Source organism: Mesocricetus auratus, unplaced genomic scaffold (genome assembly GCF_017639785.1).
Source record: "Mesocricetus auratus isolate SY011 unplaced genomic scaffold, BCM_Maur_2.0 Super-Scaffold_100691, whole genome shotgun sequence".
Taxonomy (NCBI): Eukaryota; Metazoa; Chordata; class Mammalia; order Rodentia; family Cricetidae; genus Mesocricetus; species Mesocricetus auratus.
In genome coordinates this window covers 47,027,253-47,040,665 of record NW_024429267.1, presented here as the reverse complement: position 1 = coordinate 47,040,665, position 13,413 = coordinate 47,027,253, and the positions used below count along the sequence as shown (strand labels likewise).

Sequence of the window (13,413 nt, the reverse complement as noted above, 5' to 3'; positions counted from 1 at the left end):
CCCATGAAACCCCGCTAGCGGATCGCTTGAGTCAGTACGGTGTCTTTGCTGTGCTGTCACACATTTCTCATCTGTGTGCTGTAGACAAAGACGAAGCCCTAAAGAGAGTCTGGGAGTCTCCAGCAGCTCTCCAGCCTCTAGGGTTAGAGGGAGCCAGGAAAAGAAGCAACACACACCAATACAAGTCCAGAAGGAGAAACTAGTTCCTTCTGGTCAAGAAGATGAAATCCTAGACTATGAAAAACGTAAAAGAGTTAACCCGGCCAGCCTGGCCACAGGATTACCCTGTTAACAAGGTAGGGCCACCCCTAGGAAGACAGGCTCACCTAAGCTGTGCTCAAGGATAGCCGGACTAAATATCCCTTTAAGGAGATACTATACGTTTCCTTCCCAGAATTCCTGAACACCATGCACAGTTCCTACAAGCTGCCATGAGCTTCTGTCAAGTCTGCCTTTCTCTTTCCCCTTGTTTGGTCCTTTGGATGCCTGTCAGATCACAAGTGTGCTTTTGCTGATACTTTGAGTTTCTTCTAAAACTCCATTCTCTCCTATATGACATGTAGTCATCTGTCCTCCACCCCCATGCTGGTTTAACTCAAAGGGAACGGTGTTTTTTTTCCTTCTCTTCATTCCTTTTCTTCAGATGCAGAAGAGGTTTTGTTTTGTTTGTTTTTGATAAGGGTCTCACTATGTAGACCTGTCTGGCCTCAAGTTCACAGAGATCCGCCTGCCTCTGCCTCCCCAGTGCTGGGAATAAAGGTGTGTGCCACCATCACCCCGCCAGGTTTTGCTTTTAAGCTATAATAATGTTGTCCTCTTTGGATTAATTTGGGCTTTGCTTGACTTTCCAACCTTTCCTGCCTTTTAATTCTTTTTTAATTTATTTATTTTTATCTTATATGCATTGGTGTTTTGCCATACACGTCGGGTCCCCTGGAACTGGAATTGCAGACAGGTGTGAGCTGCCATGTGGGAGCTGGGAATTGAACCTGGGTCATCTGGAAGAGCAGCCAGTGTTCTTAACCATTGAGTCATCTCTCCAGTCCACCTTTTCATTCTTAAATTGGCAGAGAAAGTGGACCCCTTCCTGCATGCCCGGATGGCATCACCAACTCAATTAGGATAACTGTTCCGGGGCTGGAGGTGACGCAGCAGTTAAAAACAGTAGTAGCTCTCGTGGAGGAGCTGAGTTGGTTCCCAGCACCCACATGGTGGCTCGCGAACATCTGTAGCTCCAGCATCAGAGGATCCCATGCCCTCTTCTGACCTCTGTGGTCATCAGGCACACTATGTGTGGAGGCAAACACTTATGCATATAGATTTTTCAAATGTACAATTTGTAACTTCAAACTGCGCTTGGGCCTGGCAAGCCAGAACAATACCCAGTGAGGCTCAGAAGGCCTGACAGGATGGGCGTGGCTGGGTGTGGTGAGTGCTAGTACAGCTAGCTCCAGGGGCCTTGTTCTTCTCACCCAGCCCCTGGGCCCCTCTCACTCATTTTGGATGGTGGTCAGGCAAACTCCCCTGCCTCAGCATCCATTGCCCCCAGAGCAAAGGGCTTTTGCTGCAGGTCCAGCCAGTGAGCTGTACCCTCGGACACATCAGTATGACAGGAGGGCAGTATGGGGCAGTTAGTCAGAAATCAATAGACTTGCAGGTCCTCAAGGCTAGGCCCCTCTTCACTCATCTTTGGACCCCACCTTCTGTGTCCCAGGTAAGCTTGAAGAAAGAGGACATATCCCATTTGCTTCTTAGAATCTGAAGCTCCAGTGGCTAACCAGGGTGTATGCTCCCTCACACAAGGCTCTGTTGATAACACCCTTCCGTGCCCAGGCCTCCCATGTTAAGGAGAAAAATCCTGTTTCACAACCTCATGGGAACTGCCAGAAGATGGAAAGAAATGTGATACACCTGAAGCCATATTCAAAGGCTCAGTAAAGTCCTGGGTAAAGACACCTGCAGCCACCTGCTCAGTCCCCAGCACGCGACGGAGTCAAGAAAAATGCTAAAGACAGGAGGAACAACTGTCCCCTTAGGGAGTTGCTTCTTACCCCCAAAGCCCGTTCCTCCACATGGTGTTTACGGTGCTGTCTTTAAGCCCACCGTCTGGCTTCTCTTTCCTCTATGTCCCCTTCTTAGATTCCAGCTACATGCTAAGCCTGCTCGCCCTGACACCTGACATTCTACCCTTTCTCTTTGGGGACCCCACACGCCCCGACTGCTCCAACACTGCCCCTCCTTAGCCTACCTGCTTCCTGCACTCAAAAGAGCATAGTGTGGCGTTCTCCTCATGCCCATTTCCCTCCTCTGGCAGCTGCTGAGATCCTCCACACAAATTTAAAAAAAGTCTTCTAGTTCCCTTCCCAGTCTTTTTTTTTTTTTTTAATCTAGGCGGCCAGGGGCTAGAGAGATGGCTCAGTGGTTAAGAGCACTGGCTGCCAGGTGTTGGTGGTGCACACCTTTAATCCCAGCACTCGGGAGGCAGAGGCAGGCGGATCTCTGTGAGTTCGAGGCCAGCCTGGTCTGCAGAGTGAGTTCCAGGACAGCCTCCAAAGCCACAGAGAAACCCTGTCTCGAAAAACCAAAAAAAAAAAAAAAAAAAAAAAAAAAAAGAAAGAAAGAAAGAAAGATAGAGCATGTGACCAGTTTTTATGGTTAGACTAAAATTATTCACTACAGTCAGAAAAGATTTGTTCTATGCGACCATGTTGGGAATAGGATCAAATAAAGAAGTCCAGGGGCCACCACCCCCAAGTCCATCTTCAGAGTACCAACAAGAGGCTTGGGTTAAACAGACGGCAACAGGAGTGGGGATCAGCCCAAGTTGTTGTCCCCACCCAAGTCTGTCTTCCCACAGGCTGTGACAAGTTGTCAGAAGGAACTGAGAGAAATCTCTTCCCCTGGCCAGGACCAGGCTTCACTCAACTCTGCATTAGATTAGGAAACTGCAGGTATTTGGGGTCCATTGTCTCAGTAGTTTGATAAGCAGATGGGAGGGACACAAGGGTCACTTTAGAATAGCTTTCTTCCTGCCAATGCCAGGAGGGAGTGGAGGAAGGGAGGGAGGGAGGGAGAGAGGGAAGGGAAGATGGGATTCACAAAAGAGCCACTCTCTTTTTTTTTTTTTGTTTTTTTGTTTTTTTTTTTTTTCCGAGACAGGGTTTCTCTGTGGCTTTGGAAGCTGTCCTGGAACTTGTTTGGTAGTCCAGGCTGGTCTTGAACTCACAGAGATCCGCCTGCCTCTGCCTCCCGAGTGCTGGGATTAAAGGCGTGTGCCACCAACGCCCTGCTGCCACTCTCTTTCTGAATCACACCCTTTAGTAAGCCTAAGTTCCTGGGTCCTGTCAATCACTCAAATGCATCACAGAACCTGTGGAGGGGATGTGGGGACCCAAGATTTATAGCCAGGAACTCTTCAGTATGACTGATTTTCCCCTTGAAACCAGAACTGGGAACAGTTTGGGGGACCAAGTCTTTGACTTCTGGGGCCTGAGTAAGGACTGAATTGCTAGGTACACAGATGGTGTTAGATTTAGGGTACTGGCTACTAAGTCGCAACCCTCTCTTGGCACAATCTTCCAAGGGCTGGCTGAAAGGTCTGGATGTGGTGTCGGGTGATGGTTTCTCAGTGGACCCACAGCTTAAAGAAAGAACAAAGTCAAGGCACAAAATGAACCGTGCTCCCCCCTCGGCAAGATTCCGATTTCTGTGAGAGCACAGGCTGCTCTTCCCAGCACTCAGATCAAGCAGCTCACAACTGCTGCGACGCCAGTGTCAGGGGATCCAATGATCTCTAGCCTTCAGAGGCACCATGCAGGCGCACAGTACACATACCTACACATGAAGGCACTGCTCTACACATAGAAATACATCACTCTCTCAAAAATTCTTATTATTTTTTAATTATGTACACAGTGTGTATGCCACTTGTGCACAGGGGAGCTGGATTTACAAGCAATTGTGAAACATTATGTATGCTGGGAATTGAACTTGAGTCCTCTGCAAGAATAGCATGTGCTCTTAATCACTCCAGCCCCTCAGTAATTATTTCAAAACGATAACACCTCTGGCTGCAACTCACCCAGACATTAATGAGGTAAAATGAAAGCCAGGGCACTCCTGTGAAACCTGATACAATAATCCAGGTGAAGATGACCGAGATGTGGGCAATTACTGCGTCAGTTTTTGCTTATTTGTGGCACTGGATATCCATCTGAGGTTCCACGCTAGGCAAGTGCTTTACTTTACATAAGTTTAGAAGACAGCCAAGACTGGCTGCAACTTTAGAGGAAGGCATGTGAAAAAACAGTGAGCGCGCCAGGGAGTGGCCATCTCCTATGTACATGGGGATGTCTGGGCATGAGTTACGGATAAGGGGCAGCAATTTAGCTGAAGGTAAGTGTGAATGAAATTTGAGGTGGACAGCGTGTATGTAAATAAAGAAAAACAAAGAAGTCCCAGAAAGAGGCCTGAGCACTCCACACTGAGCTCGGTTAAGAGACCCTGGGTTGGATGCACGCCATTGACCCTAGCACTCGGGAGGCAGAGGCAAGTGGATCCTTTGAGTTTAAGGCCAGCCTTGTCTACAGCGTGAGTTCCGGGAGAGCCAAGGCTACACAGTGAAACTCTGTCTTGGAAAAACAAAAAACGAGAGAGAGAGAGAGAGAGAGAGAGAGAGAGAGAGAGAGAGAGAGAGAGAGAGAGAGAGAGAGAGAGAGAGAGAGAGAGAGAGAGAGATCAATAGATTGTGGTGGTTTAAATAAGAATGGACCCCATAAGCCAGGCGTTGGTGGCGCACACCTTTAATCCCAGCACTCGGGAGGCAGAGGCAGGCGGATCTCTGTGAGTTCGAGACTAGCCTGGACTACCAAGCAAGTTCCAGGACAGGCTCCAAAGACACAGAGAAACCCTGTCTCGAAAAACCAAAAAAAAAATGGACCCCATAGACTCTTATATTTGAATGCCTGGTCATCATCAGGAAGTGGCACTGTTTAAGAGGTGTGGCCTTGTTGGAGGAAGTGTATCACTAGGAGGTGAGCTCTGAGGTTTCAAAAGCCCAAGCCAGGCCAGTGGCTCTCTTTCTTTCTGCTGCCGGAGGATTCAGATGCAGAATTCACAGCTCCTTCTTCAGCACCATGTCTGCCTGCATGCCGCCATGATTTATGCTCTGGTGAGAATAGACTAAACCTCTGACACTGTAAGCAAGCCCCAGCTAAATGCTTTCTTTATAAGAGTTGTCATGGCCATGGTGTCTCTTCACAGCAATAGAATACTAAGACAGAGATTCTCCTGTCCCTGCCTCTGCCTCCAGAGTGCTGAGATTACAGATGTGTGCCACCTGAGTGTATTTTTAAAGGGGGAACACCTGGGCAGAAGCTGACTGAAGGATTCCAACACACACAGTCTTAGTTAGGGTTTCTATTGCTGTGAAGAGACACCATGACCATGGCAACTCCTATAAAGAAAAACATTTCATTTGGGTGACTTAACCTTTTCAGAAGTTTAGTTCATAATTGACATGGTGGCATGTAGGTAGACATGTGTTAGAGATAGAGCTGAGAGTCCTACATCTTGACTTGCAGGCAACAGGAAGTGGTCTGAGACACTGGATGATATCTTGAGCATATATGAAACCCCAAAGCTCACTTCCACAATAACACACTCCCTCCAACAAGGTCACACCTCCTAACAGTGCCACTCCCTTTGGGGGCCATTTTCTTTCAAACCACCACACACACCGATGAGAACGCTTACAACACCAGGTGACAGCAGAGCTGGTGGAGAGAATATTGTAGGTGGGGTTTTTCTGTGCTGTGGCCGCTTCCCAAATAATCAACACAATGGCTTAATATTACTTATGAATGCTCAGCCAATAGCTCAGGCTTGTTACTAACTAGCTCTTACAACTTAACTCATTTCAGCCGGGCATTGGTGCACGCCTTTAATCCCAGCACTCAGGAGGCAGAGGCAGGTGGATCTCTGTGAGTTTGAGGCCAGCCTGGTTTACAGAGTGAGTTCCAGGACAGCCTCCAAAACAACAGAGAAACCCTGTCTCGAAAAACCAAAAACCAAACCAAACCAAAACCAACTAATTTCTGTTAGTCTATGTTCTGCCCAAGACTCATGCTTTTACCTCTATCCCATGTGTGTGTCCATCTCAAACGTCCCCATCTGACTGGTGGATTCCTCACTCCGCCTTCTCCATCCCAGTGTCCTCAGTTTGATTGTTCTTCCTAACTTTTTCCTGCCTTGCTATAGGCCAAGCAGCGTCTTTATGAACCAATGAGAGTAATACATATTCACAGTGTATGGAGGTATCATTTCACAGCAGATCACACAGACAGACAGACAGACAGATAGACCTAGCTGTAAAATACCATCTCAAATTACTGCTTTTAAAGAAGTTTATTGCAAAGAATGCTGGAAACAGTGCAACGTACAACTGAAACCCAAAGCCATATGTTCTAAGGAGAACAGGACAATTCTGCCCATGAACCATCTCGGCTACAAGCTGGTGGCCAGCCTGCATGCAGCTGCCTTGCAGAGGCCACTTCCAGGCGCTTGAGGAAGGGACTGCTCAGCACTTCTGCACGTGCCCTGCTTCACAGACACCCTTCTGCCCCAACCCTAGGCTCTTATACCTCCGAGTCCAGCAATTCCTGTCCTCCCTGGACAGAGGAAAAAGACTTTGGTGGCATCCAGCTATGTATTCTTGCTGTTAACCACAGGGTCTGCTCTGGCTAACAAGCGTGTGGAGATAACACGACCAGCATCACTCAGCTTTTGAGAGACAGGAAGCAAAAGTTGCAGGCCCCACGTCCCAAAGGCAGCGGTACTGTCCTCTAGCTTCGGGCTAGGGCTTGGAGGTCTGGAAATGTTCTTGGATGCAGGGCCTGGCTCCCCCATGGCTGCTCTGTGGCCAGCAGAGCACTGATTACTTCTGTAAACAGTTTCTCGCCCTGCTTCATAGCCTGCTTGTCACTCTGCTGGCCACTGAAACACGGAGCCTGACTTCGCCGCCTGGACCCACAGGAACTTAGGGCATGAGAGGCACCAGGCTTCATAAGGCTGTTTTCAGTAGGCTTAAGTTGTATACGAATCAAAACTGGAGTGGGGTGCAGACTCCTCCCTTGGCTGGGGCTGCCTCTGTGTTCTGTCCTCTCCTTCCTCAGTCCTACCAATGGAGGTCAACAAACAAGAAGACAATCTGACAGGATTATCAGTTCTGAGCCATTTATGACAAAGGCATGTCCTGTGTGGACAGTGACAGCAGCAGCCAGGTAGGGGAGACCACTTCCCATGAGCACTTTGGTGAGTGCACCGAGAAGGTACTTCGTGGCTGCCCTGCCATTCCATGGTCCCCATGGGGGAACTCAGGACAAGGCAGCCTGAGCTGCAGCTACCCCATATTTCAGTGTACAGCTTAGTAGACATTAGGAAGCATCACAGATGCTGCCTTCCACATTTATTCAGTGTTCCAACGCCAAAGAGGATGCCCTGGTCTCATGAGCACAAATATGGGTGACGGCTCCTCTGTTCCACTCTTCCATTCCAGGAGGGAAGGAAGGGCTTTCCCCTTCACCAAAGGCAGTGTACACTGAGGTCCCACAAAGATCTGGCCTCTGGCTTCAAGAGTGGCTACAGAGAGGACAGCAGAGCTCTCCAGGGGTCACGTGGCCCATTTCAGGCAGCTGGGCCACAGTGGGGACGTCCTAGTGAGACTTTTTGTCTCAGAGTCACATTTAAGGTTGCACGCCTCACGAAGCAGCCAGCCTGGGGAGTGAGCTGCTTGACGGCTGCAACAGAGGGGACAGCAGCAGGGCACAAAGCCCAGGGAACTCAGCAGCCGGTCAGCTATACCCAACCCTGTCACCGGTTGTCAACAAGGAGGCAGGTGGGCTAGGCTGAGGGTTCTGAGTGTTGTCAACCATCCGTGGCTTCCAGGAGTGTTCCTGCGTGGTGACAGTATTGCAAACACCAAGGAGGACTGGAGTGATCCTCTCTGCAGAAGTCAGGGCCTGCCTGCAGGTCTTGGATGAGATGTGGTCATTGGTGAGCAGGGACTGTGACAAGGGCTTCCTCTGAAGGCCTGGATATGTCTACATTCTGCACAACAATAAAGACAAAGGCTGTTTACCCTGCTCAGGAACATCTCACTCCTGCGGTCCTGATCACTGTGACCAGACACATCCCGCCTCAGTGTGCCCCAGCTGAAAGACCCTAACATGCCCTGAGCATGAAGCCCTACTTGCCAGTGCTCAGACGAGAGGACAAGTGTGGGGTGAGGGTGTGGCCAACTCCATGCTTCACTGCAAGCAGGCCAGGTGCTGCCCACAGAGAGGCCACGCCCCCTCCCACCTGAGGACTGGTCAAGCCAGAGGCGTGCACCTCCTTCCTGGCTCTCGCAGCCTAAGAACGTCTAGTTTGTAACATGTTTTATCTCCTCGGGACAGAACCACACAAGGCCATACAGCTCAGTTCTATCTTTGGCCTGCTGAGCTTCCAGTATCTCAGGCTTGGTGTGGCTTGGGACCTCTCTCAGCTCTATGAGGCTGCCCTGTGAGCCCTCTGATTCCAGAAACTGAGGAACGGGTGAAGAGTGGTAGCCCTGTGCAGCACGACATAGCCATGCTTCAGGCCTGCACTGAGCTCACAGACCAGCCCAGGAGCTGTTGGAGCAGGTAGATCCCTACTTTCAGGCAGGGTTGGTTTGTTACTGTTTTTGCTTTGTTCTTTGAGAGAGGGTCTCATGTAGCTCCTGTTGCCCTCAAACTCACTATGTAGCTGAGGATGACTTTGAACTTCTGACTCTCCTGCCTCCGTGTGCTGGGATTATAGGCATGTGCCACTATGCACTGCTGGGAATCAATTCCAGGGCTTTGTGTGTGATAGACAAGCATTCTACCAACTCAGCCACACGCCAGGCCCGTGATACTTTCTAAAGGTCAAAGGTACCCAGTTCAAAAGGCTCATGATGCCTGGACTGGCAAGAGAGGCCAGAATCACCACCTACCATGGGTGGGCATCTAGCCTCTCCCTCCCCGGACCGGCTCTGGTCCAGATCCATGGCAGGGCTGCTCGGGAGCTGGTGAGGCCTTAAGAACTGGGAGCCAAACACACCCAGCTCCAAGGCTTCCTGCTGGTGGCCCAGCTCCAGGTCCCTCCCCAGGCCTGACCTTGGGAAATACCTAACCAGGCCACAGCCCCACCCTGGCCACAGGAGACAGACCTAAACAGAAAACAGCCCTGGGAAGACACTCACCGTTACCCTAGCCTGGCCCTGACCCAACTGGGAACCCTGAAGATGTAGAGTCAGAACACCCCTGGGGAACATGTCCACCACCCCAGCGGTGAGCCCAGTGCTACCTGAGGCCTGTCTCGGTGCGTGTTCACAGCTGCCACATTCAGGAATATGGACTCCACTTTACAGCCTGCAGAAGGAAGAGGCCAGTGAAGTCCCCACAAGATGGCAGCCAGAGCCAGAGAGGCAAAAGCTGCTCTAAGGAGGACAGGATGTACAGAGCTCAGCTTTACCCTCAGCCTTCCTTCCCGAGACAGCTCCAGGACCACCAGGAGGCAAGGTAGCCTTGTCAGGTAGCCATGTGTGACGGCTCATGCGTGCCTCATGGGGGACCCAAGCTGCCTACACAGGGACTGGGAGTGGCCGGGGCAGCAACAGGTCAATGATCAATACGGAAACCCTAACTATTGGTGTCCCCAAACCAGTGCCACCCTCCATCCTGCCAAGAAAGTACAGTCAGCCCAGGAGGAGGGACAGTAACTCCAGTTCCCCTGGGGCTCATCCTCCACAAGGGAGAAGCGGGAGAGTGGGCTGCGGCCTGAGCATCTGCAGTGAAGTAGGAGGCAGGGGAGGGACACAGATGTCCCGCATGCAGAATATTCTAGGGCTAAGGAAAGATCAAAGATCGCTGAGGAGGCTTCCTGTGGTCCCAGAACTTTTGCTTGTTTGAGACAGAGCCTCATTCTGTAGCTCAGGCTGGTCTTGAACTCACTATGTAGCTAAGGCTAGCCTCAAACTCTTGGCAATCTTCCTACCTTGGCCCCCTGATTACAAGCATACACCACCGTAACTGAATACACCAAGTTTTTATAAACTGAAAAGCAAACCAGGTGCACAGTTAGAATTCCAGCACTGGTGGGGTAGGGGTGAGGCAGAAAGCTTCTGAGCAAAAACCTGCCCCAGACAATGAAAGAAGAGAAACAGAAGAGGGGAGCTGGGAAAGGCAGTATGTGCTGGAGAGTGGGGATGAATGAGTCCCAACGGAAAGAAGAGATCTGTGGACCACCATAGAACCCCACATACAGCCAGGGTCAAAATGTGGGACGCCCCCTTACCGTAAGCCACAGGTGTGAGCTTCAGGACTGTGTGCAAAGGACATTTGAGGTAGGGCAGCTCTTCTGTGGACAAAGAAGGACAGGGCTCACATGCCACACATGCCTGGATGTCCCCATGTCATGCACACAGCCCACCTGCCCAGCTGAGGCCCCTCACCGGCTGCCTTGTCAAGGAAGTAGGCCAGAAGGCAGCGCATCACAGCCTGGTGGCAAATGACCAGCACGTTCTCCTGTCTCTCCAGTTCCATGATGACAGGCTCTAGTCGCTGCACCAAGTCTTCATAGGACTGCAGAGGCAAGCAACAAAGTGGCCTTCAGGCCTGGTCCCAGGGGTAGGAACCAGGTTAGGTGCTGTACTGTCTAGATTTACGTCAGCTCGACACAAACCAGAGTCATCTGAAAGGAGGTGTGGTGGTTTGGATGAAAACAGCCCCCATAGGCTCATAGGGAGTGGCACTATGAGGAGGTTTGGCCTTGCTGGAGTAGGTGTGGCCTTGTAGGAGGAAGTGTGTCACTGGGGGTGGGCTGTGAGGTTTCAGATGTCAAGCCAGGCCCAGTGTCACTCTCTCTTCCAACTGCCTATGGATCCAGATGTAGCACTCTCATCTACGTTTCTAGCACATCTGCCTGCATGCCACCTGCTTCCCACCATGATGATAACGGTTTCCTTTACGAGAGTTGCCGTGGTTATGGTGTCTCTTTACAGCAATAGAAACTCCAGGACAGGAGGTTACCTCAATAGAGAAAAATCCCTCTATAAGATCTTTTCCTTAACTAGTGATTGATGGGAGAGGGCTCAGTCCAGTTTGGGCTGAGCAAGTCATAGGAAGCAAGCCAGTAAGCAGCACCCTCCATGCCTCTGCATCAGCTCCTGCCTCCAGGTTCCTGCCCTGTTTGAGTTCTGTCCGGACTTCCTTCCATGAAGAACTTTAATGTGGAAGTGAGAGCCAAATAAACCCTTTTCCCCCCACTTTCTTTTTGTCATTGTGTTTCATCCCAGCAATAGAAACCCTGAGACAGGGGTGCTGGGCAGTGAGCACCTGCTAACTCTGGGAGCTGCTCACCATGCCCGAGGTTGTGTTTAAGCTCCCTCTAGCCTGGTTCCTGAGGGAATGGAGTAGGTAGCTGCCCTTGGAGGGCTGCTTTAGTGAGACGTCCAACTTGGGCAGGAGTTGGGGAAAACCTGGAAAGGGGGCCACCTTCTCCTTCCAGGGCTAGGTCCTGGTAGGACCAAGAGAGCTAGGCCTCAGACACACCCCAAAAGGTTACTATCAGGTCCCAAAGAAACTAAGGATACATGGTTACCTGTGGTGCCTATTGGCATAATGAAGCAATGCTGGTCTTCAGCCCCCTCAGTACCATAAGTACCTGTGGCTCCTCTCACCCCACCCCTACCCTAAACTTCTCCAGCTCAGGGGCTTCTCCCCACCACTTTCTCATTCCCTTGTAACCAACTACTTTGACCATGTGTTCTCTGGGTCCCCCTCTATTGCCTCCCTCCCTCTTCCTCCTCCCTCTGTCTCTTTCTCTGTCTGTCTCTCTCTCTCTCTCCACCCATTCTTCTCTCCTGGCTAGGCTCAGTCTGCTGAACATGTTGGGTCTACAACTTCCTCTCTCTGCTCTGGATTCTTCCAGATGCCTCTGGCTGTTCTCTCCCTCATACCAACAATAGGAACTTTCCTATTAACCACGCATTGGAGAGTATGTCCTCAGTTTATACAGTCACCTCATGCCATCCGTGGGGGCCTCTGCAGCTTCTACCACAGGATTCAGTGGCTGGAAGCTGTGACCTCAGAAAAGCCCCTGCCTCCCTCTAGCCCACAGCACTGAAGTACATGGAGAGGGCAGAGGTGGGTGTGGTGGGACAAAGGCCCAAGGACTTCCTGGAGTAGGACAACTGTCAGGAACTTGGGGTCCCCAGGAACAACCTTGTGATTATCTGCTTCTCTGTCCCCTCCCCTACTGTTGTGGTAATGGGGACCTTATATCTCCTGGGTCAACTCCTAGCTCCAGTTTTTTGTTTGTGTTTTTGTTTTTTGAGACAGGGTTTCTCTGTATTGTTTTGGAGGTTGTCCTGGAACTCGCTCTGTAGACCAGGCTGGCCTCGAACTCACAGAGATCCGCCTGTCTCTGCCTCCAGAGTGCTGGGATTAAAGGCGTGCACCACGCTCCTAGCTCCATTTTAACCGGAGAATTAGGCATGGGGGTGGGGCAGTTCCACCTCTCTACACAGATCTCATCTTTCAATGTTCATCCCCGGGCAGAGCCTGCCCCACGCTGTGACTGGGCAGCAGTACCAACGCCCAACCTGTGCTGATCTCCAGCAGTTCTGGGAAGATTCTTTTTTGTTTCTCTTTTTTATTGTGTTATTTTATGTATGTGTGGAAGGGTATATGTTCAGTGATTATATGTATGTATGTGTCCACACACACGTGGAGGCTTTGAGGTCAGCCTCAGATGTCATTTGTCAGGTGCTGCCTACCTTATCTTTTGAGATGGGGTCTCTCATTGGCCTGGAGCAGAGTATGGGAGCAGGCCCCAAAGACTGACCTGTCTCCACCTCCTCAGTACTGGGATTACAGGCATGCACACTATACCAGTGTTTTGTTTTATTTTTAACCTGGGTTCTGGGGATCAAACTTAGGTCGTTATGCTTGCAAGGCAGACAGCAGACTATACTATCTCCCCAACCCCACACTGTTTCTCTTTACCACTATGAGGTTAGTTCTGAACCTGAACTCTGCCTCACAACGCAATGTGAGAATTATTCAGGTCACCCAGAGCTACCTGATTCCACACATGTGTCTCAGGGCACCTCCTTGAAACAGGAGGAGATTCCTCAGCCAAAGTGATTCTTGCTTTCTGACCTGGGGTCTGGAATGACCAGGGACTCTCTGAGGGATGGTGGCAGTGTTATCACTTTGCCAAATCTCTCTGGAGAAGGTCTCCATGGATCTGGAAGCAGAGTTGGGGTTGGCACATGGAGCTCTGGGGAGGACAGGAGCACCTTGTGACAAGTGTAAGCATCCAAAGAAAGGGGAGAGGTCCCAGGCAGAG

General features: G+C 50.6%; 1 protein-coding gene across 4 annotated transcripts in view; it reads right to left on the bottom strand.

The window, feature by feature from the left end:
- Nucleotides 1-6,390: 6,390 nt before the first annotated feature.
- Nucleotides 6,391-13,413, bottom strand: part of Pfkfb4 (6-phosphofructo-2-kinase/fructose-2,6-biphosphatase 4) — a 38,282-nt gene continuing 31,259 nt past the window's right edge. For all 4 annotated transcript variants that reach the window (XM_021230001.2, XM_021230003.2, XM_005074966.4 and 1 more), the window contains exons 11-14: nt 10,514-10,643; nt 10,357-10,419; nt 9,367-9,431; nt 6,391-8,106 (exon numbers count right to left, since the gene is read on the bottom strand). In XM_021230001.2, the coding sequence (XP_021085660.1) occupies nt 8,047-8,106; nt 9,367-9,431; nt 10,357-10,419; nt 10,514-10,643 (318 nt within the window). In that variant the 3' untranslated portion in view covers nt 6,391-8,046. The remainder of the gene's footprint in view (nt 8,107-9,366; nt 9,432-10,356; nt 10,420-10,513; nt 10,644-13,413) is intronic.